Source organism: Myiozetetes cayanensis, unplaced genomic scaffold (assembly GCF_022539395.1).
Source record: "Myiozetetes cayanensis isolate MyiCay16 unplaced genomic scaffold, myiCay2020 scf3, whole genome shotgun sequence".
NCBI lineage: Eukaryota > Metazoa > Chordata > Aves > Passeriformes > Tyrannidae > Myiozetetes > Myiozetetes cayanensis.
In genome coordinates this window covers 69,710,999-69,726,622 of record NW_026087521.1, presented here as the reverse complement: position 1 = coordinate 69,726,622, position 15,624 = coordinate 69,710,999, and the positions used below count along the sequence as shown (strand labels likewise).

Here is a 15,624-nt window from a genome sequence, read left to right as displayed (position 1 = left end):
GTTGCCACAGATGTTGTTTTCAGGTTTTTCTGTGCCCCAGGACCTCCCAAAAAAGCCTTTAGGTTTTGGTCAGTTCTTACCAGGGTACCACCCAATAGCTGGAGAGTCAGACTGCATCATGGAAATCATTGGGGTAAATCTGTTGGATGACAGAGGCAACATTTTTGTGAGATGAAATGTTTTGAAAGGTTCTAATTGAAAGCTGTTCCAGTATTTTGACTCTGGGGGTTGGGGGTAGGGGTGGGAAAGAAAACCCAAACCCAGACAGGAATTCCATTGTCTTATATAAAGAAATGAGACCCTTCAAAAAATCAGCACGTTTTTTTCAAAAGTGCCAAATATGCAGCTTTTTATGAGAACATCAAGGCTCTTCTTTCTGCATGTAAATACAGGTTAGAGACGCTTAATCGATAAAACCACAAATAACGTGGAGAGAAAAACAAAAAAACCCAAACCCTAACATTTCCATGCCCAGCTGTTGGGGGAATAACTGTACCTGACCTTTGCAGAGTGCTTTTAAGGACTTGCTGTGGCAGAATTCTCCTCTTAATAACATGCACATCTTGCAGCTCAGCTACTCAGGTTGGCCATCAGCTGGCCCTGATCGGGGATGAGTTCAACAGGAGGTACCACAGGAGCTTAGAAGACACTCTGCTTCACCTGGCACGATTGTAAGTCACCTTCTTGGCAGATCCTTCTGAAAACCCGCTTAGATAACCAAAATGTTGTGTTCCTGTACATAAAATAAAATAAAATAAAAAATTATAGCTACTACTGCTGCCTCCTAAGGAGTCTAAGAAAGGAAAACAGACACTGCAGCTTGTTTTACAAGGAAAAGCTTTAGCATGTAAATTGTTTCCACAGACTGCAACCATTTAAAGTCAAAAGGCACTTTTGAGATTGCCACTGAATCACTTAATTCAGAAAGCAAATTACTTTTAGCTTTCAGGGGTCTGCTTCCTAAATATTTAGAGAAATATACACCCTAAGTATTTAGAGGAATATGTAAATACACAAGACTTTCAGGAAGGAGCATATTGGAGGTTTTTTGTTTGGGTGTGGGTTTTTTTTGGGGGGGATCCTGTGGATTGTTTGGGTCGGTTTGTTTTGCGGTTTTTGTTTGTTTGGTTTTTTTGAATTTGGGTGGGTTTTTTCTGGTTGTTTTTGTTGGTTTTTTTTCTTGGTTGCTTTTTTCAATGTTCTAAACCAGTATTTTCTTGGCCGATTTTTAGAACAAATTTCCCATCCCCATGCTTTCTTTTTTTTGTTGTTGTTGTTGTTTTGTTTTCTTTCAATCCTCAGAGTTGCTATCAGTGTTTTCCAGACATGGAATGTTATTAGAAGTGTTATAAGAAGCTCTCGGAACGTTTTGAGCAGGAACTGGGCGAAGAGGATCATTGGCTGTAGAAGCTGGGTAGGGTCTCCCCCTCTCTCCTCCCAGATTTTTGCTGACAAGGAAGCAACAGCAACACTTAAAAAGGAATTAAGTGTCAATGAGTAAAGGAATTAGTTATCCCTAATTCCCGTCTCCTTTCTCCCCCCAGGTTCCCAGGCTTCCTTTCAGGTGTGTGTGCCAGCAGCTGGTGCCTGCAGCCCTGCTGGTCGCTGCCTTTTGGTGGGCCCTGAATTACGGACCGTAGAACGAACACCCGGAATTACAACGGGAGGTCATTGCTGGACTCTGACCAACATCATCAACACCCCGGTGGTGGCAGCTGGTTTGTTTTTCAAATGTACACTGATAAAAAAAAAAATCTCTTTAATATTTAAAAAAACCTAGGCTAGTGCTGGGTCACTGCTGTTTCATACTTTTTTAAAGAATTAAAAATGTTTAAAATAAGGAGGTTGTTGCTGGATAACTGCCTGACTTGCTAGTTTTGAAATGTGACTCCAGGCCACTAGACAGTCTGTCTTTTTTGTGTGTGTGTGTTTTAATACAATATAAAGTGTCTATTTCATATAAATGAGTTTGTTAAAGAGAACCTGGCTGTGAGGAAGACTGAAGGCATGCTGGACATCCTTTCAATTTTAACACTGTAAAAGCAAGAGTAAAGATTTAAAACCATGATATGTTTTTTTTTTTTTTAATTAAATTGTTGCTTCAAACCTTTTGCGGTGTTGTCCACTCTATTTTCCAAGACACGTTAATAGCAATATCTTGTCCTGTACTTTTTGCTGTCTAAGACTACAGGTCAGGCTGAGTTTGATTCTGGTGCAGTAAGACAGTTACAGACTCTCAGAGAGAGAAAAATGAAAGTGCATCTCTGTGGTTTGGGTATTCCCCTCAGCACAGGGGATTCCTGCTTCTTGCCCAGCCAAGCAACTGCTACAGTCAGTGCATTTGTGAAACAGGAAAATGCAGTATTTAGTGGATTTGTGATCTAAGCACTCACCTGAGAGGCTGGAGTTTCAAGTCCCTGCTTTAAATCAGACAAGGAATTTAAACCCCTCTTTTTTTTGTCAGGGAAGACAAATGCCGAGTCAAGTCAGATTTAAGGGTGTTGAGGAATGTGCTTCCTCTCCTTAATAAACCATGCCCAAATCCCATCACAATCCTAACTGCCCACCTCGGAAAATCCTGCTGGGAAAAAGAAAAGCCAGGCTCACCTGGACTATTTCAAGAGACTGATGCACTGCCCATCTCATCCCAGAGCTGCTCTGCTTTTCTCCCCACTCTTGCAATCAATAATTGTAAGGCTCTGAACCACGAGAGAGGGGAAGTCCATCATCCAGCACAGAGCAAAACACAGGTCCAGAAAATCCAATCACACAAAGGAAACAAGTGAAACACAAAGCAAACAGCATCCAGGCCCTTCTTCCCACTCATTAAGCAAGGCCCACAAGGTGGAAGGTAAGAACACTACAAATAAAAAACGCGTCTCCAGGTCGAAAATTCAAATAATTAAAAAGGAAAGTACAGAAATTTTAAAGCACTGTACTAAAAGCAAAAAAAAAAAAAAAAAAAAAGAAGTGCCATGCTCAGTGCCAGCTATCTTAAAAGCTGGTTTGAAAGTCACCAATGTTATATTTGGTCTTAAAAGGTGTAATCAGAAGCTTCTAAGAGAGCACAATCCAGCGTTTAATAACATGAGTGGGATTTAGTTGCAATGTTCTAACACTCACTGAAAATTTTGGGATGCTTTACTGAATAAATGACACCTTACCTGTAACATGGGAGCCTTCACTGAGACATTTTCTTTACAGTAATCCCATCCCTGAATTGTCACCCTCCAACAGTCCAGTGATGAAGCTGAGAAATCCATCAGCGTTTTACTAATTGTTAATGTTTACAAACGTTGCCAAAAATGAGGAATTTGTGCTGTAGGGGCAGGCAGAGCTGCCAACTGCAGCTCACAAAAGAGCTGTTTAATGATCCAGCCCACTTAGCAATCAGAATTCACCCTCCCTTCCAGGACAACCTGCTGCTCTCCAGCTCATCATTTCCCCCTGCCAGGAAATGTACACATTTTTGTTAAGCTTTTTGTTCTTTCTTCCTCTTCCCCACCCTCCTCCAAGCAAAACATTTCTTTGTGGAACTTTGCACAACCACCGTGGCATTGGAGAACTGGAAGGAAAATTACTCTAGGCCAGTAATGGTGCACCCCAAAGCATTGAAAAGAGCAAGAAAAGCTTCATAGTTTATTGAACAGTTTAACCTTAAGAAAATCACATTCCCCATAACATCATCTGCATTACTCGGCTGCTGCCTGGAAATATGGGAAAAAACAGAAGGATTTTACACAGATGAACATCCCACAAGTCAGGTGAGTTACAAAACAGGAACATCAACCAGGTGGATCCTCTAAACGTACCCTCAAGCCCAGAGCAGAGCCCTCCACCACTCAGCTCATTTCCAGCCACTGTATTCATGCAGAGGATCCCTGCTCCAGACAGCCAAGGCTACCAACTTTAACTGGGATAAATGCCAAGAAACCCCAACACTGGAAACAAAAAAAGAGCAAAAAAAAGAAGAAAAAAGGAAAAAAAAAAAAGAGAAGGAAAGTTGCTTGCAAGATGGAGGCCAAACAGTGTTATTTGGCCTGTTTGCTGACAGCTTTGCAGTCCCAACACAGATGGAAGAGCCAAACTCTGCTCTCCCTTCCACACCTGAGGCACTCAGAGAAGGAGAACGTTCATTGCAATGAAGCACATGGTGCTCTTCCCATCTTTTCATCAGGAGAAGCCACGAATGTTTTATGACTTCTTCTCTTGGGAGCACAAGGTTCTAAATCAGAAAAAAAGACCCAAGCTCTGTGGATTTTTTTCAAAAGGTCACTTAAATCTCTGCTGCTTCCTCATCTTCCAGAGCATCCACGTGTCTATATTGTTTCCAGGCCTTCAAATTACATTTTCTGAGAATGGCTCCCAGTTGATTCCCGGGCCCCACTTCGTAGGTGTAAGGGAATTCCGTTCCTTGTTTCCTCTCATACACCGAGTGCATGGTCTGTTCCCACAAAACAGGGGACACCACCTGCTTCACCAGCAGCTTCCTGATGTGCTTTGAGTGCATGTACTTTTTGCCATCCACGTTGGAATACACACACAGCAGCGGCTTCTGGATCTCGATGGATTTTAGGACTTCGGCCAAAGGCTCCACTGCTGGTTCCATAAGTCTGGTGTGAAAAGCCCCACTGACTGGGAGCATTTTTGTACGTGTAAAATAGTATTTTCGGGCATTCTGCTGCAAATACTCCAAAGCCTGTAAAAGAGAGAGGGAGAAGTGAGAATCTTGCAAAACAAAGGTTTCCTCAGTCGCCCCGCAAGAACCACCTCATCAGACTTATGGTGATAAGGGGATTCCTCTCCCAACCCAACAGCTGAAAGATCTCTGCAGGAATTCTGTGTATCCTGAAAGAATCACAGAACCAACTAGACATCAGTACAATCAACTGAACACATGCTGGGAAAAAAAAAAAACACCACTTTTTGGACAAACTAAGGCCGTAATCATAACACCCACACAGACGTGCAAAGCAACAGTGCTATAAGAGCGAAATGCCAAGTTCAACCCAAGTTATTCTGAAGCAGTAGTTAAGTTACCCTGCAGCAGTACCTGTAAGTGTCCTGCAATGACTCTGCTGTCGGGAAACAAGTAGTTCGAGACCGTGCACACGGGGTTCTCAATACCCAGCGATTCACAGTGTTTGCGGGCCTCCAGGCAGGCAAATTTGTAATTCGCCTCTGGCCGGCCCATAACCGAGAGCATCCCACTGGGAACAGCCTCGGACGCCTTCTGCATGGCCTCGGCGCGCACCTTCACGGCGTACAGCGCTGGTGGGGAGAGGAAAAACACGGGGTGTGGGGGTAAATAAACGCCTAAAAAAAACCCGTCCCAGCGGGAACACGCCGGGAAAGGGGGGTGGGTAAAGATCCCCGAGGAGGGTTCCAGAGGCACCTTCGGCAAAGCCCAGCGCTCCAGCGAACACCAGCGCCGCGAACTCGCCCACGCTGTACCCGGCGGCCGCCACGCAGCGCTCCACGACCTGCGGGACACAGCGCAGCCAGACCCGCATCAGCCCGGGGGAGCCCCCGGGGCCCCGACCAGCCGAGGGGGAGCCCCGACCAGCCGAGGGGGAGCCCCGAGGAGCGCCCCGTCCCGTCCCGTCCCGTCCCGTCCCCCTCACCTCAGGCCGCTGGTGGTTGAGCTTCTCCACGGCGGCCAGGGAGGCGACGAACACGGCGGGCTGGCAGTGCTGGGTGCGGTCCAGCGCGTCCCGCGGCCCCTCCAGGCACAGCGCCAGCAGGTCGTAGCCCAGCACCTTCTCGGCCAGGCGGAACATGTCCCGCACGCCGGGGTAGCCCAGCAGCCCGCGGCACATCCCCACGCACTGGCTGCCCTGCCCGGGGAACAGCAGCACCGTGCCCTCCCGGGGGCACCGCCGCTCCCGGCTCGCCGCCGCCGCCGCCGGCGCCCCCTCCGCCTCGCCCGACTCCACCGAGCTCTGCAGGAGGTCGCTCAGCGTCGCCCCATCGCCGGGGCCCCGGGAGCGGAGCCGCCGGCCCGCAGCGCCGCGGAGGCCGCCGCGCCCGCTGCAGCCAGCGAGCCGCCATGGCGCCCACACGGCCCGGCCGCCCATGGCCAACCCGCACGGGGCGTTGCCGCGGCAACGGGGCGGGCCCGCCTGAGGGGAGGCAGGGAGGGAGCGGCGGGGGAGGCAGGGAGGGAGGGAAGCGGGGAGGGAAGGAGGATGGATGGAAGGAAGGAGGCCGGGAAGCCGCCGAACTCGCCGCCCTTGCTCCCCAGCGCTCCGCCCGCCCAGCGCCAGAGCCCGCCTCGGGGCGGGAGCAGCGCGGGCGGTGCCGGGGGCGGGCTCTGCCCCAGCGCGGCACAGCAGCAGGAGGAGGAGGCGCGACCGGCGGCTGAGGAGCGAGGTGAGCGCGGTGTTCCTGCGGGATGGGACGGGATAGGACATGGAAGGCAGCCGGAGGGTCCGCCTGCCCCAGCCCCAGCGCGGGTCCCGCTCCGCGCCCCGCGGCACTTTCGAGCGCGTTTATCCCGCTGCCCGCGGCCGGGAGGGATCATCCATTCCCCGCTGGATGGACACAGCGTCCGCCGGCACCCCGCCGCGCCCCGGGGCAGTTCATCGCGGGTGGGTTTATCCCGCGGCGGGGACACACGATGGGGATACCCCCGGGATGGAGGAGGCGCCGGGACGGGGCTGCTGCGGCTGGCGGGCTTAGGGGAAACACCCGCGGCTTCTCCGCGTTTGGCGTGGAAAGCACTTAAAAAAACCCCTTAAAAACAAACAAACAAACAAAACACAACCCCCCCAAAAAAACAAGGAAGCCCGGTATTACTTTTTATCCGGCGTACGAGTTTCCCAGCGGTTCGCAGCCGTGCCCCTGTCCCTCGGATCTGCGGCTCTGTACACTCGCTCTCTGCACTCGGCAGAAGTTTTCGGGCTGCTCTTAAAGGCATCTTCCCTCGGGAACATTTCTTCCTTCAGTAGCGTTTCTCTAAGGCTGAAAGAAGAGGGGTTTTCTTCCGAATTTTTGGGTAATGCTCGCAAATCGGCACAAAACGCTCTGCGGTACAATTCGAGCGTTCAGTGGCAAGATTATTAAAAAAAAAAAAAAAAGACATGAAAAAGGACAAAAAAAAGGGAAAGTTGCCGTGCCAGAGTTGCAGTTGTGTAATAACTTTGCATCATGTAAAGGTTATGAAACAGTATCAAGCATTGAGTCAGAGCATCTCAGTAAAAGAGACTTTTACTGTGTTAGTACAAGCTGGGAGAAGGAAATGAATCACAGGGGTCCCAACAGCAAAAGGGTGCAGTCTGTGTGTTAAGCATGTGGTGATGCATTTTACCCCATCAGAATACCTGGCAAGCTGAAAAAAGTCAGGCCTATAAACTAGAAATATCCAGGAGAAACTTAATTGGCTTTTTTTTAAGAGAAGGTGTGGATGATGAAGAAGAAAAACCTACAGAGGACACTGGGTGGCTGCTTGGAAAGAAGGGGTGTTTTGTCTGCATGCAGAGGTTTTAATGCAAACAGACACAGGGAAAATGAGAAGAGATACTGAACAGGAAATGGCAAATTATTGCCTGGGAAGCTTTTGTTCCAGCATACATTTCAGTTCACTGTATTTAAACCTTCAGCAAATCATAGATTTATTTGCACAACTTGTGCTCTGCTACTTTAAAAGAATTGTAACCTGGGCAGTGAGATTTTTTTTGTTCCTATCCCTACACCTTGCATTGTATTCTTAAATAAATACCATTGTTTTCAATTAAAACCACTTATCATAAAGTATATACTTAATATTATATATTAAACATAAACTACATACTATACACACTTGTTAGATATGTAACATTTATTGTTTGCAGTGTCTCAATATTACTTGAGATTATGTAGCAAAGAAAAGGCTACCTTTGTTTTGTGGTAGCTGTTTTCTGTGCCACAGACTGTGACATAACTTTGGTTTTAGTGTTGCAGTTTCCCAGGACTTAAAGCCACAACACACACACAAATAGTTTATCAATATAAATTAAGCAAGTTGAACTAGTGGGGTTTTTTCCCCCCCTTTGTTTCTCCTTTTACTTTTTATAGCTGGAATCAACTTTGTTTTGAATACCTAGAGAAATTATTGCAACATGTATGTAAAACAAAGTGCAGCTTCCACTGGACTGCTGAAGCTGCCTGAAGTCAGAGAAAATGGGCAAGATCAGAGAAAATGGTGAAGAATACGTTGCAGGGCAGAGATAAGAAAGTGGAAACAGAAATAAGCAAGTTAAAGGGGTGAGAGAAGAAAATATTTCCAACTGTGGTGGTTCTTTAGGACAGTACCTGCTGGGTGCACTGCAGATACCATCTCCAGACATCCAGGTTTCCTCAGGATGGAAATCAGGGTGCAAGAATGTTGTGCAACTCGCCCTGAAGTGGAGCTGGGATATGACTGGGAAAGCAGTTATTATTTCTGGCTTGTGCAATCCAGAGGGGCTGTGCTAGCAGGTCTGTGGTGTGTAAATTATCACCAGGTCATTGCAGGGTATCAGCAATACACTGAAAGGAACTAAAAAGGCTGAGGGACCTCTGTGGTTACATTACTTTCAGAAAATGTGCTGGGTGTTCTATAAACCCCTCACGCTGCACAGCTCACCAGATAAATGCCCCAGCACTGACAGAATGCACAGACTCTCCACTGCATCCTTATCTTCTGCTTACTCTCCTGCTAAAGACTCACATGAAGTAACCAGAGAGAGACAGACACAGCTTCTTTCTTTGCTTTCTGCTTTCCCTGTTTCTATTTGCCTGCCTGGTTTCCCTTCCATCATCACTTAAGAATTATTTCAGTGCATTCCCTACATCATTTCTTCACTAATGACTACAACAGAGCAGTATTTAGCACTCTCAGCTCACACAACACTTTCAGACTTTCTTCCCTGGGGGGAAAAGCTGACAGAACCCCTGGCAAAGTCCAGTTGCTTCACACTGCAGGAAACCACCCTCATATTGTTACATCCAAATAAAACCCTTTGGGTTTTTGCTTATCACTTTTTACCAAACAGTATTTGACAGCCACAGTGGAGGTGCACAGATGACAGAACATGTACAGAACTAAGCCTGGTGTTTGTTCTCCCTGTAGGCAAAGCACAAGCAGACGGTTAAAAATCAGCTGAGATCTCATTAACTTTAAATTTAAGATGCACCCTGGTAAAAAGCAAGTTGAATCCATCAGGCAGGAGTGTGAGAGCAATGAGTTGTGCAGATTTTTTCCTCTGTCCCTTGTCCATCCTTTACCCAGGACCTAACTGATCCTGTTCTCTCCTTCTCCCCAGCCTTAGTTATGAATTATTCCCTGCTTAGTTTTTTTCACCCATTCATTCTTTTGTCCTGCTTTTGACCTTGCATTGCTTTGTCTGCTGCCTTTTTTGTGTGCATTTATATTAATTTTTGACTTCTCCCAAGGCCTGCCCACAGCCCAGCCCTTACACACCCTTTCTTGTTTGCTCTTGACAACCTTTCTTATCCCTCCATGCTTTATCAGCCCCTCCATGCTCTCTGTTTTGCCTTCAAAATTCTGGTCTGGTTTTATCACAGGGATTTCTGTTGATCCCATGGATTGTGGTCCCAGCCCCGAGTAGAGGGAGAAAAACCACACTGCAGGAGCTCCCTTTGCTGGCCAGGCTTGTCCCTGATCTCCAAACAGAAATCCACCCCATCAGAGCCACCACAGTGCAACAAAATCTGTGCTCCATTTCCTCTCAGTTCCCAGTAGGATTTCCTCTTCCTCGGTCCCTGCCTCCTCATCCTAGCAGTGCTGATATTAGCACTGGAAGTTTTTAAATGCAGTGAAAGACAAGAGCCAAGACAGTATCAGTATGGCTGTTTTCTCTGACAAGCCTCTGAAATGCTTGCTGCTTTAAAACTCTTTTATCCCCCTGGGCCTTCCACAGTTGCTCCTCCCTCACTGCTGCAACCTTCCCTTCCTGCTGCCTCCCCCTCCTGCTCGACAGAGGAACAGGAACTGGGTGTATTATTTGCCTACTGCATATTTGAAAAAAACCCACCTTTCAGTCCTGCCCTTTTTTACTGTAGCTCTGGTCTGTTTACATTTCAGTAAAAGAAACACTTGGAGCACTTGGCTTTTGGCCAGAAAGTCTGCAGTGAAGCTTTTCCCTCCTTCCTTGCTCACCGGTTTTCCTGCTGCCTGTGCTCTTAAACTGAAGCGTTTACAAAACATCCTCGAGGTCGCTGCCTTCTCATTGTCCTCCCTGGTGTTTGTTTTCAGAGGCGGCTTCTCAAGTGGCCATTACTAATTCACGACCCTCTTACTGCCCCCACTGAGCATCCTCAGCAACCTTTTGAGGCTAAAAACCGCAATACAACACATAACGTTATTTTGCACATGCTCTTTCCTCACTCTTGGCTGTGCCCTTTCACTGAGTGAATGTTTTTTTTGGTGAATGCAGAAGTACTTCTTACTGCATTTTTTATTTTCCAAGTGCAGTTCCTGTCGTATCAAACTGCTTCATTCCTCTGGCGTACTTATGGGTATGAAACAAATGCCCTTAAGGGATATTTATGAAGGTAAAATTCAGTAATTTTAGTGCTGAGAAAGAAGTAAAGGATTCTGTCACTCCCATTCCCAATTTACAGGAGTATTGTCCAGTGAGGCTGGGACAAGATCCATTAATCTCTCAGTGACCTGAGTAGGCTGTGGATCAGATCCCACACGTGTACATCTTTTAAATCTGCCCCAAATGGAAACTTTTTGTGCCAATCCACATGTTTGGTTTCGTTCCAGGTTCACTGTCTCCATGGAAGTGGTACCAGCCTGGGCCCCAGCCGTGGGTTTCACGCTCCTGCCCCATGCAGGGGGATTTCTAGGAAGCACTATCACCAAAAAGGAAATCCCAACATGGTATCAGACTCTGCAGAAGCCATCCTGGTGTCCACCCAACTGGGTGTTTGCTCCTGTGTGGGGAACTCTCTATACATCCATGGGGTATGTCTTAAGGCACTTCACCTGATCTCAGAGTTTCTTACTGGACAGTGCTGGACCAGAGAACTCTCACTGTACTCCTGGGGCTCTGTGTTTGTAAGAAACTGTGTCAAGCTGCCTGTTGGACAGGTAGAAACCTGTCTGGGGAGTTGTGTGTGGGCTTGATGGGACATGTTGTTTGTACAAGCATCCACATCAAAAGCAGGAGCTTGAAAAGCTGCCACTAATTTGCTTTCCTCATTCATTCTGAGGGAGGGAACCTGCCAAGCTGCAGCACTGGGGTTTCTTCTAAGCATGTCCTTCAGTAGTTTTAGGAAAATTAAAACCAAGTAAATGTGAGGGGCAAGGAGGAGAATTAGGAGAGAACTGTTCTAACAGAGCTGAATTAAAAGAAACCAAAATCAAAACATACATGTCCTCTCAAATGAAACTGCCAGGCTGCCAAACTGGAAATGCTTGAAACCATACACTGCCTCCTTCTTTAACTAGTTTAGAATACCTGTCAAATGACCAAGGAATCACAAGGCCAAATACCATTCCCACAGGAACCATGAGAGAATTAATAATGCTGTATTTTGGCAGTGTGACTGTTAATATGATGGAGCAAAAATATTTGTAGAGGCAGGTTGTCTCAGGAGTTTGGGAAGTTTTGATCCTCCTCCCTGCTCTAGAAGCACTCAAACACCACGTGCTTTGGTGTAAACTGTGCTGAGCTGTGCCTACCAAAATTCAGGATGTTTTTTCCTAGCTCTCAAACACACACAGTTGCTACTCCAGTAAGAACGTTTGGGCTGTAATAGGCCTGTTTTGGCTCACCCCACCCATTTCTCCCAGGCTTTTAAGCATTTCCCAGCTTCCTTCAAGCTGACTGCACAGTTTGAAACCCTGCTCCTGGATTCCTCATCATAAACCTGGGTTATCAGGTTAAAAACCTTGGAGGAAAAAAAAAATAAATCCAAGTTGTCACAGCTCATCCCTTATTTTGGTAACAGCAGAATCAGTATGTCAGAAGGTGGATGGTCTCAGGTCTGTACTGTACATTTAGCTCAGTGAAAAGGATCACACTGCCAGGCTTTCCTCCTGTAATCCATCATGCACACACATTCCTTAAATGATCAGGACATTTCATTCCTTCAGAATTCCTTCTACTTAGGAGACTGTTAAGTTTCTAATGCTTACCCTGCCCCCTCCTTCCTTTTGCTTTTGTTATTCTCTGCAACCAACCTGCCGAAATACCAAAAGTTGCATTCTTCAGTTCCTGTGCAAGTAACGGCCAAGAAGCAAGTCTGGGTCACTAAGTGGGTTAAACAAACAAACAAATCCTTCTTGTATGACCTACAAGTGAAAACAAACTCCCTGCAATGACTTCTAGGGATGTTTGTCTGCTCCTGAGGAAACAATTCCTACAAGTTGGTCTCCACTTCCAGGAGAAATACAACTGAGCCCTTTGCTGTCCAGTTCAGTTCACAGTCTGTATCAGTTTCTGATTCTGAAACAATTCAGGCTGTTGCCATTTTATCCAAGGGATTCTACTGTAGTGACCTGGAAAGGCTGTGCAGTCATTTGGACTGAAATCTAAGTCAAATGAGCAAAAGCAGCAGTCTCAGCTGGTGAATGTTCCCTGTTCTACTCGGGCTTCTCCAGCGCAAAAATAAACCTGACATTAGCAGAGCTCCCAAATCCTGTCTTTAGCACCTTGTAAGCTCCCTCCAGCGAACTGTTCTTCTCTGGTATTAAAATCTGTTCAAAATCTTTTGGGGAGATCTTTCAGTGGCCAGGATCCTGCAGACAGGAGGGTGCTGGGTGCTCCTTGTGGTTAATTCCACAGTTCTCCTAAAATCTTTGTTCTCCCCACCTTTGTCCCCTTCCTTCCTTCCAAAAAGTGACTGGAGGGTTCCTCCTGCTCTAATACCATCCTTCCCCATAACTCAGCTGTGCCTTGGGGTGCCACTCAGTTCCTATTTCTCCTATGTTGATTTCATCCACTTCAAAAGTTAGTGGGCTGTGATTTTATTCTTTTATGAAATCTTTAAAGCACCAGCTCCCAGTACCAAAATGAAGTTCCTTCGCTCTCTGCATCTTAGACTTGCTTCCATCTCAACGTTCTCTTTTGAGACTGAAGTGCAGGAGGTTATCCAGAAGTGAGAACTCTGGCAGGATTGGGAATTTTTCTCTCTCCATGTTGTTACCCAGAGCAGCTCATCAACCCTGTGCTTTCAGTTGCTCTGCCAGGTAGTACCTGTATATGTAATTTTCCCAATTAATCTATTATTATTAATCCATGTCATTTGATCAAGGAATTTGTGGTAGCTTCCTAACCAGTGCAGTGAATTCCACCTTCCCTTCTCTCCCTACAGATACAGCTCCTACCTGGTGTGGAAGGAACTGGGAGGCTTCAATGAGAAGTCAGTGGTTCCCCTGGGTCTGTATGCAGGGCAGCTGGCACTGAACTGGGCATGGACCCCAGTGTTTTTTGGAGCTCACAAAATGGGATGGGTGAGTGGAAAACTGAAGTTTCTCAGTCAAAGGCTTCTCCTCCTGTTTGCAAGGTGCTCAGAGGAAAGGTTTGTGTCATAATCGTGAGCCCGAGGGCAGACAAAAGGCTTGCAGAGGTTTTCTAGAGTTCTCTTTAATGCCTGCCAGCAGCCACCTGAGAGGATTTATCTCTCTAGAGCATCCTTAAATGTATGGATTTCAAGCAGCTCTTCCTGCCAACCTTTAGTAAGAGCTCTGTGTGACCAGAAAATGCAAACATTTACGCCTTACTGCAATTCCTGGGTCTCTCTGGCAAACAGCAGTGATAAGCAGCTTATTATCACAACATTATTCAGGTAATCAACACCCATTTTAGAACAAACTCATTTTCTGCAGTTCTCTGAAGAGAAATAGCTTGCCTCAAAAATAAAAGAATAAAATATTTGCCTGATTCTCTAGACATACATGAGATGCTGTAACAGGGAAAGACTTTGCAAAGCCCTTTCTTGTACCTGTTGTATCATCTGATGAGTTGAATTGATTCTTAACGTGGCAGAAATCTGTCTTTTCTTTTTGCTGACTGGTTTTCTGGGAAGGAATTAGCCCACAGAGGGACAGAGCCAGGTGGGAAGAGCCACACAAAGACTGTGGAGTCAAGGAAACCCAACGAGGAAAACCAACACTAAACCACCTCCTGTGTTTCAGGGCTTGGTGACTCTCCTGCTTACAACGGGGACAGCAACAGCTACAGCTGCTTCCTGGTACAGCATCAACAGAACAGCAGCTTATTTGATGGTTCCTTATTTAGCCTGGCTCACCATGGCTTCTGCACTCAACTATCGGATCTGGAAGGACAATCCCAGCAAGAAAAAACCTGAATAACCAGTTTTCAGCCAGAAAGATCCTTTTTTTTCCCCCGAAATAATTTTTTATATATAAAAGTTATGGCCTTCTTTTATTTTTAGCTGAACTGCTCACACCATTAGTTTGCTAATTACAAGCTGACAAAGCAGTACTTGTCAAAACAAATATGCCTTTACCAGGCAGGTCACTGACTGGGTTTTACAGCAAACTAAAAAGTGGTGTTGATTTAAAAGTACAATTTACATGTACTAATGCTCCATTACGACAGCATTATATTCTATATGACAGCAGCATTTTAACAATTACCAGAAATGAGCAGGAACTCCAACTCCATTATGTTCAGAGGAAGAAATCCAGCCACATACCAACACAAGCTTCCAGAAAGGTGCTCCTAACAGTGACAGGGATAATTGTGGCCTCAATGTCTCGTGTTTACCACCAGGCACAGTCCCACTACAGCTGCCAGGTATTTGTCTTCTGGTCACTGTACTCTGGAAACATTGAAGACAAGCTCTTTTTAACAATTTGTGCCTGCCCACTCTGAAGCCAGGCACGTTCTACTGATACCTGAATGCATTAAACTACATGTCAAACTTACCTTGTTCCTTGCTTGTGGTGTCTGTAAATTGTTTGGAGCAGAAGGTAACAGGGTTTTATTGTCTTATCAAAGACAGCCCCTTCACCTCTTCTCCTCACGCTGTACTGGGCAAGACAAACCAGGAAACTCAGAGCACCTGTAAAGAAACTGGGAGGCCCCACCTTCCCCTTTAGATCCACAGGCACTTCCTTACCTGTTTTCAGATCCTTTCAAGGCATAAAGTGCCTTTTGCTCTCCTACAAGTGACAAATCCATCTGAATGTCTCCTTACATCCGTTAGGATATCCTGTATCACAGCCAGACCTTCTCCCTGCCCTGGAAGCATTCACACCACCTGAGTTAAGTCACTTCACCAGGTTTCTTGAGTCGAGTTTACTGGTCCAAACCAGTCCTGGTTCATGAGCCAGGAGGCCAGTGTGGCTCTGAGCACTTCTGGCTGTGCAATCCCATTTTCCCAAGTCCCAGATGGTTTATTTCTCCAGCCTGTGTTCCAGTCAGTGGGAAGATGTAGCTTTCTGCAGACCAGCCTGAAATGGCCTCAGATATCCCTTTCCCTTCCTGATCATGAGGGATAACGTGCAGCACATTCACCAAGTTTGGAGCAAGGCTTAGAACATTTGTGCAATTTTATAACTACACTCTGCTCTCAAACACATCCTGATTGTGCTGCAAACTGGCTGAAATAATGACCATCCACCTGCTATGTATGCCATGACAGCAGGATTTTTTGCAACCC

At 46.4% G+C, this 15,624-nt stretch overlaps 2 protein-coding genes across 2 annotated transcripts; one reads left to right on the top strand and one right to left on the bottom strand.

Annotated features, from left to right (window-relative positions):
* Positions 1-3,625: 3,625 nt before the first annotated feature.
* On the bottom strand, positions 3,626-6,077 carry MCAT (malonyl-CoA-acyl carrier protein transacylase). The gene is made up of 4 exons (XM_050324048.1): positions 5,625-6,077; positions 5,396-5,483; positions 5,054-5,271; positions 3,626-4,699 (listed from the first exon to the last, which is right to left on the bottom strand). Exons 1-4 carry the CDS (start codon positions 6,075-6,077, stop codon positions 4,277-4,279), a joined length of 1,182 nt encoding a protein of 393 aa, XP_050180005.1. The 3' UTR covers positions 3,626-4,276.
* A 234-nt stretch (positions 6,078-6,311) lies between these two features.
* On the top strand, positions 6,312-14,887 carry TSPO (translocator protein). The gene is made up of 4 exons (XM_050324507.1): positions 6,312-6,372; positions 10,754-10,954; positions 13,309-13,447; positions 14,132-14,887. Exons 2-4 carry the CDS (start codon positions 10,767-10,769, stop codon positions 14,306-14,308), a joined length of 504 nt encoding a protein of 167 aa, XP_050180464.1. The 5' UTR covers positions 6,312-6,372; positions 10,754-10,766; the 3' UTR covers positions 14,309-14,887.
* Positions 14,888-15,624: the final 737 nt, after the last annotated feature.